This window comes from Gouania willdenowi, chromosome 5 (genome assembly GCF_900634775.1).
Source record: "Gouania willdenowi chromosome 5, fGouWil2.1, whole genome shotgun sequence".
Taxonomy (NCBI): domain Eukaryota; kingdom Metazoa; phylum Chordata; class Actinopteri; order Blenniiformes; family Gobiesocidae; genus Gouania; species Gouania willdenowi.
Window position 1 is genome coordinate 1,374,518 of NC_041048.1, and position 16,037 is coordinate 1,390,554.

At 44.9% G+C, this 16,037-nt stretch overlaps 1 protein-coding gene across 2 annotated transcripts; it reads left to right on the forward strand.

Moving 5' to 3' along the window:
* The first annotated feature begins 1,720 nt into the window (after nucleotides 1-1,720).
* appl1 (adaptor protein, phosphotyrosine interaction, PH domain and leucine zipper containing 1) lies at nucleotides 1,721-15,693 on the forward strand. Of its 2 annotated transcripts, none has more exons than XM_028447961.1 (22): nucleotides 1,721-1,914; nucleotides 4,300-4,398; nucleotides 4,466-4,609; nucleotides 5,147-5,218; nucleotides 5,287-5,374; nucleotides 5,446-5,487; nucleotides 5,750-5,808; nucleotides 5,911-6,057; nucleotides 6,127-6,209; nucleotides 6,656-6,817; nucleotides 6,943-7,131; nucleotides 7,326-7,368; nucleotides 7,438-7,494; nucleotides 7,562-7,653; nucleotides 10,717-10,896; nucleotides 11,027-11,079; nucleotides 11,153-11,327; nucleotides 13,237-13,273; nucleotides 13,351-13,491; nucleotides 14,025-14,075; nucleotides 14,151-14,240; nucleotides 14,312-15,693. In XM_028447961.1, exons 1-22 carry the CDS (start codon nucleotides 1,861-1,863, stop codon nucleotides 14,459-14,461), a joined length of 2,208 nt encoding a protein of 735 aa, XP_028303762.1. In that variant the 5' UTR covers nucleotides 1,721-1,860; the 3' UTR covers nucleotides 14,462-15,693. The 2 variants fall into 2 exon arrangements, with proteins under 2 accessions (XP_028303762.1, XP_028303763.1); XM_028447962.1 differs by having other exon boundaries at nucleotides 4,466-4,525.
* Nucleotides 15,694-16,037: the final 344 nt, after the last annotated feature.

Here is a 16,037-nt window from a genome sequence, read left to right on the forward strand (position 1 = left end):
TAGAGATATTATCACAGTGTTGCGTTAACAAGAGAAGAATCAGAATATAACAGGTCACATGATGTGAGAATATAACAGGTCACATGATGTGAGAATATAACAGGTCACATGATGTGAGTGACACATGTTAAAGAGACAGGAACCTAAACCAATGAAGGGTTTGGATTTGTGGCTTTGTTCTTCTTATATTCTCAGGAATATTTTTTGTTTTGTTGTGTGCAGTTTGTTTATCTTGGGTGTTTTTAGTGTCATTTTTTATTTTTATTTTTATCATTCTCTGCATTTGTCTGTCTTTTGAGACGCTTTTGTCATATTTGTTCAAAGGTTATTGCCACATATGTGATGAACTGGGAAATTATGATGAATGTAAAAATATTTTAATCAGTGTATATGTTTATATGTGTATGTATATATCATATATGTGAGTATATTTATATATGTTTTTATGTTGGATTTATCTATTTATTTATTTTTGTTTGTTTTTTGTTCAATATTTTCATTTATTTTTATATCGATTTTTGAATACTTTGTTTGTATACAGTATTATTGTTCCTCATATATCTACGAAGCCCCAGTTATGACATGGTGAAGAAAAAAAAGTTTAAATGTGCATTTTTCTCCCTGATTTTATAAGTGTTTATTTGTTAGTTCTTATTAGAGCCCGAGCACAACGGTGCATAGGACCCTATTGTAATGCACTTCATTTTTATTATTATTTTTCTTATAAAGGAAATGATCACATTTGTGAGGGCCTAAACACATGAAAATTTGTACGCATATTAGGACTGGCAAAAATTTGGGGGGGAAATGCACATGTGAATGGCAAAATGACTCAATAGCGCCCCCTTGAAAATTGTTAGCTCCCAGCCTGGACTGATGACATCATCACTGTGAAACGAAATTCTGTAGAATTCTGACATCATCACTGTAGAGAGTGATGATGTCAGAATTCTTCAGTGTACTGAAGAATTATTACTTCAGTACACTGAGGATTTCCCTGATCTGGGTAAATACTGTTCTTTCTTTCTACCACAACAGGGTTCTCGCCAGGAATTGTTCACAGCATAGTGTGGCGCACGAGCGAGCGCAAAGCCAAAAAAACGAGTTATGGTTTAGCCCAACCGTCATTCATAATCATAGACATTATATTTGCACAGAACATTGCAGGAAAGTTTGTAATATAATCCTTGAAAATGTTCAGCTACGTCTCAACACTTTAACATGTGGGCCACTTCCCGACATGCGTGTGGTTGCGAGGGCCAGTTCATCGCTGCTTGTGGCTTTAATTTTAAATGGTTTGTTTATTGAAAGGGGTGGAGCTCTTGTACAAGCCCTTTGGGCTTCGTTCCCTCCTTGAACCTGTAATGTTGTTTTTTTTCTTGAATGTGTGCTAAATTAAATAAATGAAAATGATTTTTGTTTTGGTAGAGGAGTATTTAAAGACAAAGAGGCTTATTAAAATACTTCATTTATCCTCTAATGTCTACGTTTGCTCAAATGTAACAATAAAAGAGTAATTTTCGTTTATTTACCAAACCATCAGTTTCATAGACTCACTTATATTTTCTTCGCAGTGAAATGAAAAGCCGCCATTTTGGCTCTGCTATGAGTTGGGCGAGGTTCACAGGGCGGCACCGCCTCGAGCCAAAATGGCAGTGCAGCCTTTTAAAAAACAAGCCAATCATATAGTGGCATAATTTTGTTGTAGCCAATGAGAGAGCGTTGGGGGCGGGCGCCGTGCAGCTGAGGGCCCGCTCTGAGTGAGTGTTTTGATCAGTCCCTGAGCTCCGCTGAGTTTGTCCCTCCGCTTCTACCTCCGTCCTGTGCGCCTAAAAACCGCATCGATCACCGGCAGCAGTCATGCCCGGGATAGAGAAGCTGCCCATCGATGAGACGCTGGAGGACAGTCCTCAGGTAGCCGCCCTGCTCTGGAGCTTTAGCCTAGCGCGCTAAAGTTAGCCTGCTAAGCTAAGCTGTCTTTGTGGTGTGTTTGCAAACAACATTACAGATGTTCACAGCTGGATGAGACACAACGGTGCTGTGATTCTACTAGTAAACCTCTGGTTCAATGCTTTAGTGTGATCATTTCTGGTAAAAGTGACACTTCTTTATCCAGTTGGTGGCTTCATGTTGTTCTAGTTTATAGTTGATCTATGAGCTGATGTCTGTGACTGTCACTACTGTTTACACTAGGGATGCACGGTAACTTATCGGCTCGAGACTGGCTGTTTTCCTGTGTTTTTATATCAGAATAATTATGAACAATGACTGTTAGAGAAGCTGTTTGGTTATCTTTATAATGCGACCATGTTTGACCAAAGAAAGGCTTTATTTTACTATTATCTTGCGTTTAAACACCATTGAAGGATGACTTTCCATCTGTCTCATACATTGTTTTAAATTTCACTGATATCTCACTTAGTAAATTAAGATGCCTGTTGATTTGTTGTTATGTGTCACAACAATCAAATCCCATTTTATTTGCTTAAATTTGAACTGTTTTAGAACAAAATTAACTGTTAACTCGTATAACCTAACAACCCTCTGATGCTTTTAGGACATGAAAATAATAATACAAATAATAAAACCAAGTATTATTTATCTCTTCATTTTTCCATCCAACTTTATTTTCTATCTTTCTTTTATTCATTTTCATGTCCGAAGTATAAGCTCTCTAAATAATATCAGTTTAAACTCCTTCAGAATACATGACGTAGTTTTATTTTCCAGAGTAAACACTACTTTCTCAGTCAACAGGGTCTTGATTTGATCTATTTTCTAATTAATCTATTAATGTTTTTACGCTGACATTACCATAGCTTCTAATTTGTTCTTTTCCCCTCTGCCTTATTTTTTATTTCTTTTTCTATTTTACTCTTATACCCTAAACACCACAAAAACAAACCAAGCAAAAAACGTTTGGACTGTCAAAATAGAATTTTTTTTTGTTTAAAAAGAAAAAAGCAGTTCAGTTTTTTATCTGTTTATCGTTTATTCTAAGTTCATCTATTTGTTATTCCATCAGTGCTTTCTACATACAGTAATTATTACCTTTCAGCTCATACCTTAACGTCTGCTTTCATGGGTTTGCTGCAATTAAACAAATGTGTCTAGAGAAGAAGACAAAGCAGTAACGTACACGTAAACACAGCCTGATTTAATAAAATGCTGAGTCACTTCCAGCAGAGAAAGATACACGTACAAATGACACCAAACACGTTAAACTACTTTACTTTATTTCTTTATTTGGAGATGACAGTACACAGTTATTCAGGTGATTTTTGCCTTTGTTTCCTCATCTTTCTTTAATCAAAGGTTATTATCAACCAAACTTTATTATTGTTGTTATGCTTAATTATGGTTAATGGTTAACTATTCATAATAAGTCATACATTTCTTATTCCTCTGCTGTAGACTAGAAATGATCTGAAAGCACACGCTAGTCTAAAATCACGTGACATTTGATGTGTGTTTGTTTCCTAAAGTTGCTACACATTAGACCTGGGGTTCTCAACCTTGGGGTCAGGACCCCATCAGATTTTTTTTTACCTGTTTTCCGCAGCTACACCAAACTTTCCATATTTTAACCTATTTTCATCACTTTTTCTTGCCATATTTCTGCTCCTTTTGAACGCATTTTTGCTGCATTACTTTCATTTCTGACACTTCTACATCACATTTCAATGTCTTTTCTGCATTTTTTTGACTTTCAAGACATTTTCAGCACTAAAGTTACCCAATAATAATGCAACATTTAGAAACAAACCACGTTTAAGAAACATGTTAATTTTTTAATTTTACTTTTGACCCGATTCACAGCAATATTTGTGATATTTACTTTTTTCTTAAAAATGTAATATCAATGTTAGATCATTAAACATTTAGATTTAACATGTAGGTTAAATGTTTAGATTTAATTAACTTTTACATTTAACAATGACTTAATTTTTTGATTAAAAAAACATCACGAATTTCACAAATTGCATGACACGTAAATAATTTGCATGTTTTTTTAAAACATTGTTTGTTGCTAAATGATACTGCTTAGTCTGTCACTGTACGTCAGATTTTGTATTTACATTTTCGTCTCCGTCCACCCGTTTACAAAGACAAATTGTGCTTTGAAATAAAAAACAAAAGTGTTATTAACAATATTTTTGTTTCAGGAAGTGAGTTCTGTTTTTTTAATTTGTTTTCTGTGATTGTGAGAAATCGTCGCCCCATCCAATCACATTGAACGCTGGTGTTCAATGTCTCTGATTGGTTGATGGTTTAATGAGCGTGCACGTTTGTGTGCAGACTCGCTCCCTGCTGGGAGTGTTTGAGGAGGACACTGCTGCCATCTCCAACTACTGCACACAGCTGTACCACGCTATGCAGAGGATCTACGACGCACAGGTACACACACACACACACACACACACACACTGCACAGCTCGTCCAATGGCTGTTGATTCTCTTTCAGAATGAGCTGAGTGCTGCGACTCACCTCACGTCTCGGCTCCTGAAGGAATACGACAAACAGGTGGGTGACCTGGACCAGCCCCCGCATCATTGTGGTGGTAGTGTTAGAGCCACTGTGAAGCCCCGCCCCCTCAGTGACAAACAGGTGGGTGACCTGGACCAGCCCCCGCATCATTGTGGTGGTAGTGTTAGAGCCACTGTGAAGCCCCGCCCCCTCAGTGACAAACATGTGTGTGACCTGGACCGGCCCCCGCATCATTGTAGTGGTAGTGTTAGAGCCACTGTGAAGCCCCGCCCCCTCAGTGACAAACATGTGTGTGACCTGGACCGGCCCCCGCATCATTGTGGTGGTAGTGTTAGAGCCACTGTGAAGCCCCGCCCCCTCAGTGACAGACAGGTCATTGAGTAGTGGCCAGTTAGCAGCATTCTAACATGTTCTCAACCAGCTGGTGACCATTGTTAGCTGGTCATCAGTTAACACAGACACCAGTTTGAACAGAACAGCAGTGAAGCTGGGACCTACTGGTTATACTGGTTTATTCTATGTTATAGTTGTTTATACTGGTCTATAATACTGGTTTATTCTATGTTATAGTTGTTTATACTGGTCTATAATACTGGTTTATTCTATGTTATAGTGGTTTGTGCTGACGTTCTTATATATTCAATCTGTGGTCCGCAGCGCTTTCCTTTGGGCGGTGATGACGAGGTTATGAGCTCCACGCTGCAGCAGTTTGCCAAAGTCATCGATGAGGTGAGTGAGTGGGCGCGTCCTCCTACGCCACCGTCCTTCCTCATCACCTTCCTCTTCCTCTCCTCCAGCTCAGCTCTTGTCATGCCGTGCTGTCCACGCAGCTTGCCGACGCCATGATGTTCCCCATCAGTCAGTTCAAGGAGAGAGACCTGAGGGGTAACACACACACACACACACACACACACACACACAGTCTATGAACCATGAGATGTGATTGTGTCCTGCAGAGATCCTCACTCTTAAAGAAGTCTTCCAGATCTCCAGTGATGGTGAGTGAGCAATAAAGGTCATATTTTTTATCCATTTTTCTTCTTCTTTGGTGATCGTTGAACATTTTCATTCATCAAAGGAGGCTGCAACAGTCACTAGTTAACACGATCGCCAACTGGTTTAGAACATAACTGGAGTCTCAGCCACTGCTAACTAGTCACTACTCAACTGTGCCTCTGCCTCTGATGAGGCGGGGCTTCTTGTCTGGATGTCAGATGATTGGTCAGGTTCCTTCGGTGATGAATGATGTTTTTTCTGTAGATCACGACACAGCCATCAACAGGTACAGCCGCCTGTCCAAGAGAAGAGACAACGACAAGGTGAGAGGCCACGCCCCTTCACACACGGAGAGCTCCTGCTCCTCTGCACACCGCCAACATTGTGTGCGTGTGCGTGTGTGTGTGTGTGCGTGTGTGTTGCAGCTGCGTGCTGAGGTTGTAGAGGACGTGTACACCTCCAGGAAGAAGCAGCATCAGACCATGATGCACTACTTCTGCTCCCTCAACACGCTGCAGTACAAGAAGAAGACGGCGCTGCTGGAGCCGCTGCTGGGATACATGCAGGCCCAGGTGCAGGGGGCGGGGTCAGAGAGGGGCGCAGCCTGCTGAGCAGTTTACATGTTCTCTATCTCTGTGCAGATCAGTTTCTTTAAGATGGGATCAGAGAACCTGACGCAGCAGTGGGAGGAGTTCCTGGGAACCATAGGAACCAGCGTCCAGAAGTAAGCGTCCCCCAGAGTCCCCGTTTTGTGTTTTTTGGTCAATTTCTAAATTGCTTTTGCTGTCATTTTTGTGTGCTTTTATTATGTTTTCGATTACTGTGGGGCACTTTTTAATTTTTTGTCTATTTTTGTCTTTTCTTTATTGTTTTGTGTATTTTGTGTTGTTTTTTTGTGTGTATTTGTATTTTTGTCTTAAATACTTTGGTGTGTTTTAGATTTGTGTGGCATCTTGTTTTTGTGTGTTTACTTTTGATACAAACTTCAGTTCAGAAGTTTAACCAACATTTAATCAGATCCAAATATTGTTCAAAATAAAAGATGACAGAACATATTATATTGTTGTACTTATATGTTTTCTTTATGTGATTGTGTGTTTGATTGAGCAAAGGAAGCTGTGACATCATCTAAAGGTTGTGTGTGTGCGTGTGATATTTGTGTGTGTGTAGTGTGCGTAGGGAGATGGAGGAGGAGGTGGACCACATGCAGCAGACCATTCAGGAGATGGAGCAGGCATGTGACCCTCTGTACGCACCATGTGACCCTGACCCCGCCCACTCACCCGTGTGCCGCAGCCTCACCAGGAAGCAGGGCTACCTGCACATCCGCAGGTAAGACGTGGTCATCCATCCTCATCCGTTAGACCGTGTTACATCAGAGGGCGTGTCACTGTGTGTGACTTGTGTGTGTGTGTGTAATGTACAGTTTGTGGTGTGTGTGTGTGTGTGTGTTTCAGTAAAACGGGGTTGGTGTCATCGTCGTGGGAGCGTCAGTATTTCTTTACTCAGGGCGGTAACCTGATGCAGCAGGGGAGGGGGGAGGTGGCAGGGGGTCTGGTCACTGACCTGGATAACTGCTCCGTCATGGCCGTGGACTCTGACGACAGACGCTTTTGCTTCCAGGTCACGTCCTTCGACGGGAAAAAGTGAGTCAGCACTTTTTCTAGGCTGCGCTTTCACTTCTCTGACGTGTGTGTGTGTGTGTGTGTGTGTGTGTGTGTGTGTGTGTGTGTGTGTGTGTGTGTGTGTGTGTGTGTGTGTGTGTGTGTGTGTGTGTGTGTGTGTGTGTGTGTGTGTGTGTGTGTGTGTGTGTGTGTGTGTGTGTGTGTGTGTGTGTCAGGGCGGTGACGCTGCAGGCGGAGAGCAGGAGGGACTGTGAGGAGGTGATGACCTTTGACCTCATCACTGGCTTCTCTGGGTTCTCCTGCTGACTCTGAGCTTTCCTCCCACAGTGGATCTCCACCATCAACAACATCTCCAAGAGGATCTACCTGAGCGACAACGCAGAGGTGTGTGCGCGTGCATGTGTGCGTGCGTACGTTCGCTTCTCTCTAACTCATCACTTCCTGTCTCCAGGAGCTGGCGGCACGTGTCAACCAGTGTGCTCTAGAAGCTGTGACTCCGTCTCCGTCCTTTCAGCAGAGACATGAGAGCATGAGACCCAGCAGGTGAGACTCAGACTAAGTTTTCTAGTGTTTTCTCTGCTCATTTACACGGCAACAGCGTTTTGGTGCATGAAAACTGAACTTTTTAAAAGTTTGTTTTTGAAAATGCCTCCCTTTCTGTCTCTATTGTAACAGGGAACACGAACATGTTCCTCACAGTGTGGAACACCTGGCCCAAGGCTAACAGAATACAACTTTACTACGTGGTTACTACATACTAACTACATGTTTATTATGTGTTTACTACATGGTTTTAATGTTTCCACTGGTCATGTTAACAGAGATAGTTTAGAAAATATTGTGTGAATGTGGAACTTTTTGGAAACAAAAACAGAAGCAAAACGTTGTTGTGTAAACAGAGCCTCTCTGTCTCTAACTCTCTCGCTCGATCTCTCTCTTTATCTCTAACCCTCTCTCTTGCATTGCATGCTGGGTGTGTGTGTGGTGCATCTGGAGAAGTTTGAGTGCATTTGGAAGTGTTTTCAAATGTTTTCTCTAGGATCTTTCACTTTCTTGTGCTTCACATGAAAAACGTAAGGGAAGTTTAATTTATCAAAAGAGTGAAAATAAAGTTGTTTTTTTTAGTAGTTTGGTTGGAGGACTCATGACATCCCTCCCTGTTGAGCCGCCTCCGTCCATCAAACACGGGGTTCGTATCATTTAAAAGCAGACAAACGTGGCTGCACAGATGCACCGCTGCACAGATGTCCTGAACAGACACTCCCCTGAAAAAAGTCCAGGATGTGGCAAGACCCCTGGTCGAGTGTGCTCGCAGACCCGTAGGTGGCTGCATACCCTGACACGAGTAAGCCAAAGCAATAACCTCCACCACCCAGTGTGACAGGTCCACCAGCTTCGGTGAAAGACGCGCGATGAACGGCACTGAGCGCAGGGACAGACCCATGAAAGTTACAGTACATGGTGTTTTCCGCAGTCATCACAAATCCCAGATTTGACAAGTGATCCAGCAGAATGCGCATGTACGCCCTGGCCTCCGCCTCGGATTGTGCCAAATGCAGCCAATCGTCCAGGTACATAGCTAGGCTGGATGGACCACTGAGATGGCTCCCCTGAGCAGCAGGGACGTGATCTCCTCCTGTAACACACGGACCGACTCTCTGTGGGCCCAAGAGTGATTCATGGCGGTAAAACGGGGAGGGACAGATGCAAACTGCAGCCCGTAATCCTTTGCCGCGAGCGATCTCCATCTTTTATCCTCAGGGAGAGAGAGGTAAAGTGCTCTAGTGTACCCACTGAACGAGGAGCCATACAGAGAGCGATGGCGGCCTTTCCCGGAGGCACACCGTAAGCGACCGGGGAGCTCAAAAGTGGCGTGTCAGCGCCCCTTTCGGAGGCCGTCCACGCAGCCCAAGGTGACCCAACCGTACAACGGTGGGGGCCCGTCTGGAGCGCGGTGGAGCCCTCTGCCGGTGGCCGCCCGACCAACAACGGAGGGATTTCCCACACAGCGGAGGAGCCCCCTGCCAGTGGGACAGGGTGACGACGAGGAAACCGCTATTCCTGACCAGGAGGGGGCTGGAGCCCCGTCATCACTCTGCTTATAATGGCAAACATTGCTTTCACATGATGTGCCTTTGGCCTAGGGGTGCGATCGATGAACACATCACTCTATTTTGAACATGTGTGAGTGCGTGCTTGTGGACATGCAGAATGTCCTGCGGAACCAGTCTTTTTCTCCGAAACAGCAGAGGGCCGAGTCTTGGCAGAGGGGAGTACGGGGCATTAACAGCCCGAGAATGCACGGGTGAAAGCAAAGGGGACGAGGCTAGAAAACGAGGGAACATCAGTTTTGTCATCAGAGGAGAAGAAAGCTGTCAGGCAGTCTTTTTCTTCCTCCTCATCTGCGCTGGAGCAGCAGGGATACCGGGCCAGGTAGGCGGGCCTTGTCAAGGCTGCAGTGAGGCCCGCCAAGGATCGGAAGGTCTCGCCGCCTTAAACTGTGGACTCTGAGAAGGAGTCTGAGGAAAAGCCCTTTGTTGCGCTGGTGGAGACGTGAGCGGGGGCTTCCTGGGTAGTTTCCCATAGCCTGCATGGAGCATGGGTGCGGAGACACACGTCGGTAACCGTGGATATTTCCTTCATCGTCACAGGGTCCCGAGACAATGCAAAATTCTCACAGAGTTCAGCCTACTAGGCAGTGAGGAAAGAGAGGGCAGCGGCCCCATACATCTTATTGGACAGGTCCGACTGGAGACGGTCGGCTCTGGATGGTTACACTGGTTACCACCGGCGACATACGAAGCAGTCCGAGGCTCTCCATCGCCTCACAGTCAAGGGATGAGGCACCTGACACAAGGGTTTTCCCGGTGAACGGACGGTCCTTCCACAGACGAGCGGCTTCCACGAGCAGCTCAGGAAAGATGGGAAGGATTTGTCTCGCAGTGCCCTTCGAAAAGGGGAGCTTCTTCCCTTCGTAGCGGGACCTGGTGGCTTCAGTCACTACGGTGGGCCACGGAATGGCCAGCTAAGCCACAGTGCGTTTACACACTTCTAAGGTGTCCAGGCTGGGAGGATAGTAGACGGGCACGGAGAACTCCAGTTCCTCCTTGGAGGCTACAGAGGCGGCATGAAGCTATGGGGAAAGAGAACCAAGATCTTCAACCACAAACTGTTCCATTTCCACTGCTGTCCATCAAAGCTGCAGTTGGAGAAGTGGAGACGAAAAACAGATTTCTTTCATTTGCAACACCAAAGTCTATTGATTTCTGCAAAGTGGAGAAGAAAGCTCTGTACTCATTCTCTGTAAAGGTCCTACATTTTTCCTTGCTGAATGGTGTTCAAGAGTCCAAGTGGTTTGGGACGCTGGCACCAGAGTCTTCTCCCAGAGGCAGCTGGAGGTCCCTGCACAAGGCCCTCATTGAGAAACGCACTGCGGATCTTCAGTGGAGGGTGGTACTTGGTACATGGGGCTGTAGCCACCTACAGACGTGGCACGACTCAATCCTCATACTGATAAATGTTGTGTTTTTTGCCGAACAGAGGAGACGCTGGAGCATCTCACTCTCTCTCTCTCTCTCTCTCTCTCTCTCTCTCTCCCCCTCCCAGTAAGGGACGAGTGGCTCGTACTGGCAGCATCACCTCTGTTGGATCAGAACCATCTCCAGCTCTCTCTGTGCTCTCATTGGACGCCCTCGTTGCCCCGGAAACGCCCATCCAATTTGACATCATTTCACCAGTTAGTGAAGAGAGCTTAGGGCAGAGCAGGACGTCCTCTCAGACTGGGAGGTGTGTGTGTGTGTGTGTGTGTGTGTGTGTGTGCGTGTGTGCGTGTGTGCGTGTGTGCGTGCGCGCGTTTTTGTTAACATTGTGTGTGTGTGTGTTTTTGTTAACATTGTGTGTGTGTGTGTGAGAACAGGAGGAGTAATCCCTTTGGAGAGTCTGGAGTCGTCCAATCAGAGGACAGTGAAGGTACCTCAGTGTGTGTGTGTGTATATCTCAGTGTGCGTGTGTATATCTCAGTGTGTGTGTGTGTGTCCCTCAGACTCCATCCTCCACCAGCTCTTCATAGTGCGGTTCCTGGGCTCTATGGAGGTCCGTTGTGTGGACTCTGTGGACCTGATCCCTGAGACCATGAGGCAGATTCTCGCTGCTAGAGCCATTCACAACATCTTCAGGATGACAGAGTCTCACCTACTGGTCACATGTGACTCTCTGAAGTAGGCCACGCCCACCCACACACCAACACACTGTCTGTGTGTGTAGCTGAACGTTCCCTTTGGAACACTTGGAAAGTGTTGTGTGTGTGTTTTGTGTGTATATTGTTGTTATCTAGGCTCTATGCTCCAAATCTAGATAATTATATTCTGGATTAACCTCCATTAGCGAGTTTCAACTAACAAAACATTCCCTGTCAGAGAGAAACTGTCCTAGGAAGTCGATAACAACACGCTAATTTAAGCCAAGTGTTTTCAGCCTTGGTACTTGCGTGCTCCGCAGAGCGACTATCTTCACTGGAGGAACAGCTTATGATCTTAAACAAATATCATGAATTTAAATCCATAGGTTACTTTTGTAACCCCGGTTCTGAGTAATATGAGTGTGATGTCTCACTATGGGATGTCACCTCTGCTACATTCCTCAGAATATCTATTTCACTTTGCCAATCCTGATTGGCCGGTGAAATGCATCGGTTCGATGGGAGAACCTCCCACCTCTTATAAGAGTAGGGGACGAACAGGTGCGCGGCATTCTTAGTAAGCAAACCTCTTCTCCTTGTTCGAGAAAGAAGGACAGTCTGGTGAGACATCTCACTCATATTACCTATAGTGCTATTTTGTGAGATGTCTCACTATGGGATAGGGGAACTCCCGTAGTGCAGACATGCTTACCGAGCAGCAACAGCCCAGGGGGCAGGAGCCTGTTTACAGGACAGTAAGATTGCCTGTGCCACACACGGGGCGGATACGTCTAGCATGTGAAAGCGGACAAACGTGAGGGGCGAGGACTAGCTCTCCGCCGCACAGATGTCCTAGACAGACCCTCCCCTGAACACGGCCCAGGATGTGGCAAGTCCCAGAGTCGAAGGTGCGCGCAGACCCATAGGTGGCTGCAGACCCTTACATGAGTAAGCCAAAGCAATAGGTTCCACCACCCAGTGTGACAGGCGTTGCTTAGATACAGGCCTCCCCTTACGGGGGTTGACCCAGGAGACGAACAGCTGATCTCTCCTCCTGAGGCCCGCTGCTCACTCTGTGAGGCAGAAAAGGCCAACAGGTCAATTTGAGAATATGAGCCCACCACCTTTGGCACAAAGGCCAGGTTGGGTCTCAGAATGATCCTCGCATCACCTGGGAAAACTGAGCGATCCACTGCGACCGTGTCGTGTGTGGAGGAAGAGGGGCCTTGCTCGGGCCTCAGAAGCCGTGCCAGTCTCCTGTGGAGGCGCTGAACGCGGCACAGTACTTGCAGTAGGCCGGGGATTTGATCGCCATTCATGTGTGCTCGACGTCCAGGCACCCGGAGCAGGTCTCGTCTCTGTCTTTGCTGGATATTTTTCTACCGCATGGACAAAGACGAGCTATGACACATCTCGTTTTCTTGATCAGAGGAGCCTCGTCTTCCATGGTTGAGTGATGCAGGCAGGAGAGTGGTTTAGCTTGTGCTACCATGTGGGGGCTAGCACAGGAATTAGCAGGGATGCAGGACAGCGTGCTACCATGTGGGGGATTCCACAGAGCTAGCAGTGTAGCTGTCACCGTAGTGAGAGGCCTCTGAGCGTCAGCGCAGACACCCGGAGCTGGAGCTTGTAGCTTCACTCTTTGCAGCAACAAAGGACAGAGCGAGATAAGAGCTGGTAAACCTTACCTTCTGACCTGGTGTGGCCTAAAGCTAAGCATTAGCCCTGCCTGCGTGTGTCGGCAGTAAAGAAGAAAATCCCACCTGTGAACAGTTAAACTGGTCAGAGCCAAAAATACGCAAATCCTGGAAGTTAGCGCAATAAGAGCTAATCTAGCTTCGTAGCATACCCCCTTGTGTTTGTTGTTGTTTTGTGTGTTTTTCAGCTGATGGATGAGAGGAACTGAACGGTTTGTGTTCACTGACTCTTTGTTGTTGTTTGTGTTACAGACTCATTGATCCTCAGACACAGGTCACTCGTCTCATGGTACGTCCTCTCTCTCTCTCTCTCTGTGTATATGTTTTATTAATCCTCCTGTATCTCGTCCTCTCCTCCCTCTCTAGTTCCCTCTCTCCTCAGTGATGCAGAGCTCGTCTCACCAGGACAACAAGCGTCTGTTTGGTTTCATCCTCCAGGTTCCTGGAGAACGTGGTGACAGCAGAGCGCTCTGCTACATCTTTGAGTCCAACGATGACGGAGAAAAGGTTCTCACGCCTTTAAATATTATTATTATTATTTATTATATTAGTCCAACGACAACAAACAGAAGGTCTCACACTTTTAATACCACGTCATGTTCTTATTTATTATTAATGACACTAAACCAGTCTGAACAGAGTTTGTTGGTCTAAGGAGATCTGAATCCATGAGGACAACAAAGTGGACTCAGAATAGATGAGGTTCAATTCCCTACAGTGTTCTTGCTAAAAGCCAAAATATATGAAAACACAATAATTATCACTGTACACATTACACAACAAACTTAAATGTTCCTGACGTTCCACCTTTAAACACAACCTCGTTTAACCATCCATGAAAAAGCTACTGGCCCCTCCCACTTTTCTATAGTAACACATACTTCCTACGGACACTGACCTAGTTTATTAAAATGAGTCGTGTGAAATCAGGAAAATGAGTTTTGAATGAATGATGTATTAATGTCTCAGATCTTATTTACAGAATGTGAAACTATAGATAAACAAATAAATGTCTGTGACTCCTCCCCCTGTGGTTTCAGATCTGTGACAGCGTGGGATTGGCCAAGCAGATCGCCTTCCACTCAGAGATGGTGAGGAGGAGAACCTGAGGGGGCGTGGTCTCTGAGCATTGCGTTACATTGATTATTGTTGTTTGTTTTTTTTAGGACCGTAAAGCTGTGGAGAAGAAGAAGGAGCAGGACAAAGCCAAAGAGAAACAACAGGAGGAGCTCAGCAAGCAGAGACAGATAGAGAAGGTGACCTTTGACCTCTGACCTCAGTCACACACACACACACACACACACTGACCTCTGACCTCCGTGTGAAGGACCTGGAGGAGCAGAGCCGTCTGATCGCTGCTTCCACTCGTCCAGCCAACGCCTCCGACGGACAGTTCCTGGTGCTCAGCAACAGCCAATCAGAGGAGAGCGACACGGGCGGGGAGGAGGGGAAGAAGAAGGGCGAGTCCGAGGCGTAGTGACGCCTTTACGACTTTTATCTTCTAGGTGAACAACAGGAAGTGGAAGCGTGTCTCCTGCTGCGTCACAGGAGGAGAACCTGAAAGCTGCACTTTGGACTTTAGACGAGCAGGAGAACGAGATGTGGACGGGTCACGTGACTTTAATAGATGGAACTAACGGAGGAAGATGTTTTGGTCACAGGGAGAGAAGGAAGGGGGAGGAAGTGATTCAGGGAGGGAAAGACGGAACCAAAGGAAATTATTCTGTTACTAAAATTAACTTTAAAATCATTCAAATCTAAACATAAAATAATCCCAGATTTCAAAATGTTTCCAATCTTCACTGTAACGACAACCCCCCCCCCCCCCTCCCCCTGCTCTGACCTTTGAACCTTATTCCCTCCGTGGTTTTATTGATGGTTGGGGGAAGTGTTGTGATGTTACACGAGGGGAACCAGGGATACTTCACAGTTGTGAGTCGCGAGAAGAACGTGATCTTGAAGAGTTGAGTTTTAATGCGACGGCTTCACTTCACGTTTATTATTTCTTACGTTATTTTTTATTTCTAATGTAAAACTTACGATTTGTTACTGAGGAGTCGTTCACTACTTTTAAAACCGTTTTTAAGCCTTATTCTGCCACCTAGTGACACGGAGAAGCATTACGTTACATTTTTTATCAAAAAAAAAACAAGTTTGAGGATTTCAGTCAAATTTGAAACATTTATGACGCTAAAGATTTCAGCTTCATAACGATATGTTCTGAATTATTAGATCTTGTTAAAACAAGTCTACGTCACAGTTTATTTATCTTTTAAGCGTCGTCTGACAAATATTGAGCGAAGTCGTGAAGAATTTCACCGTTTTCCAGGAACGTGGAGTGAAATAATGAACGTTACTGATTTAAACTTTGTGAGATTCAGATTTTTGTTTCTGATTTTCCAAACACAAGAAAGTGGAAAAAAATGAGATCAGAGATTCACGAATGTTTGTCCACAGGGGGGCGCACTTTCCCTTTTTAAATGAGAATCTGAGCATCATTACTCATGAATTTTAAGCTTTTACACATTTAATCTTTAAACTTTCATAAACATCTGTGAGCTTCTCCAGATGTTTTTAATGTTGTACACACAGGGCGCGTGTCATGGTGTCTTATTTTGAAATGTTTTTCCACTCTAAAGGGAACCTGTTGGCTGTAGATCTGTTTCTGTGGTGAAGACGAACAAATGGCTCAATAAAGCTCTAACACAACTTCCTGTTTTACTCTGAAATGTGTGAACACTAAACGTCACCTTTGACAAAGTATGCACTTTGACACGATCAGCCACAACATTAGAAACACCTTCGTGTTTCTGCTCATGCATGAAATAAGGGTTTATAAGAGCTGAACATGTCATGAAAGTGAAAAAAGTGTCAGAAATGGGAGAAATACATTAAAAAGAGCAAAAAGCCGTCACCAGAAAACGGCTCAAGCCTAAAAAATCAATCAACGAGGTTTGGCTCAACATTGTACACGACTTATTAAGTCGACAACATCTGATTTCATGTCATGTTGAAATATAAATACTGATAACTGCTACTGTTAATGCTATGTA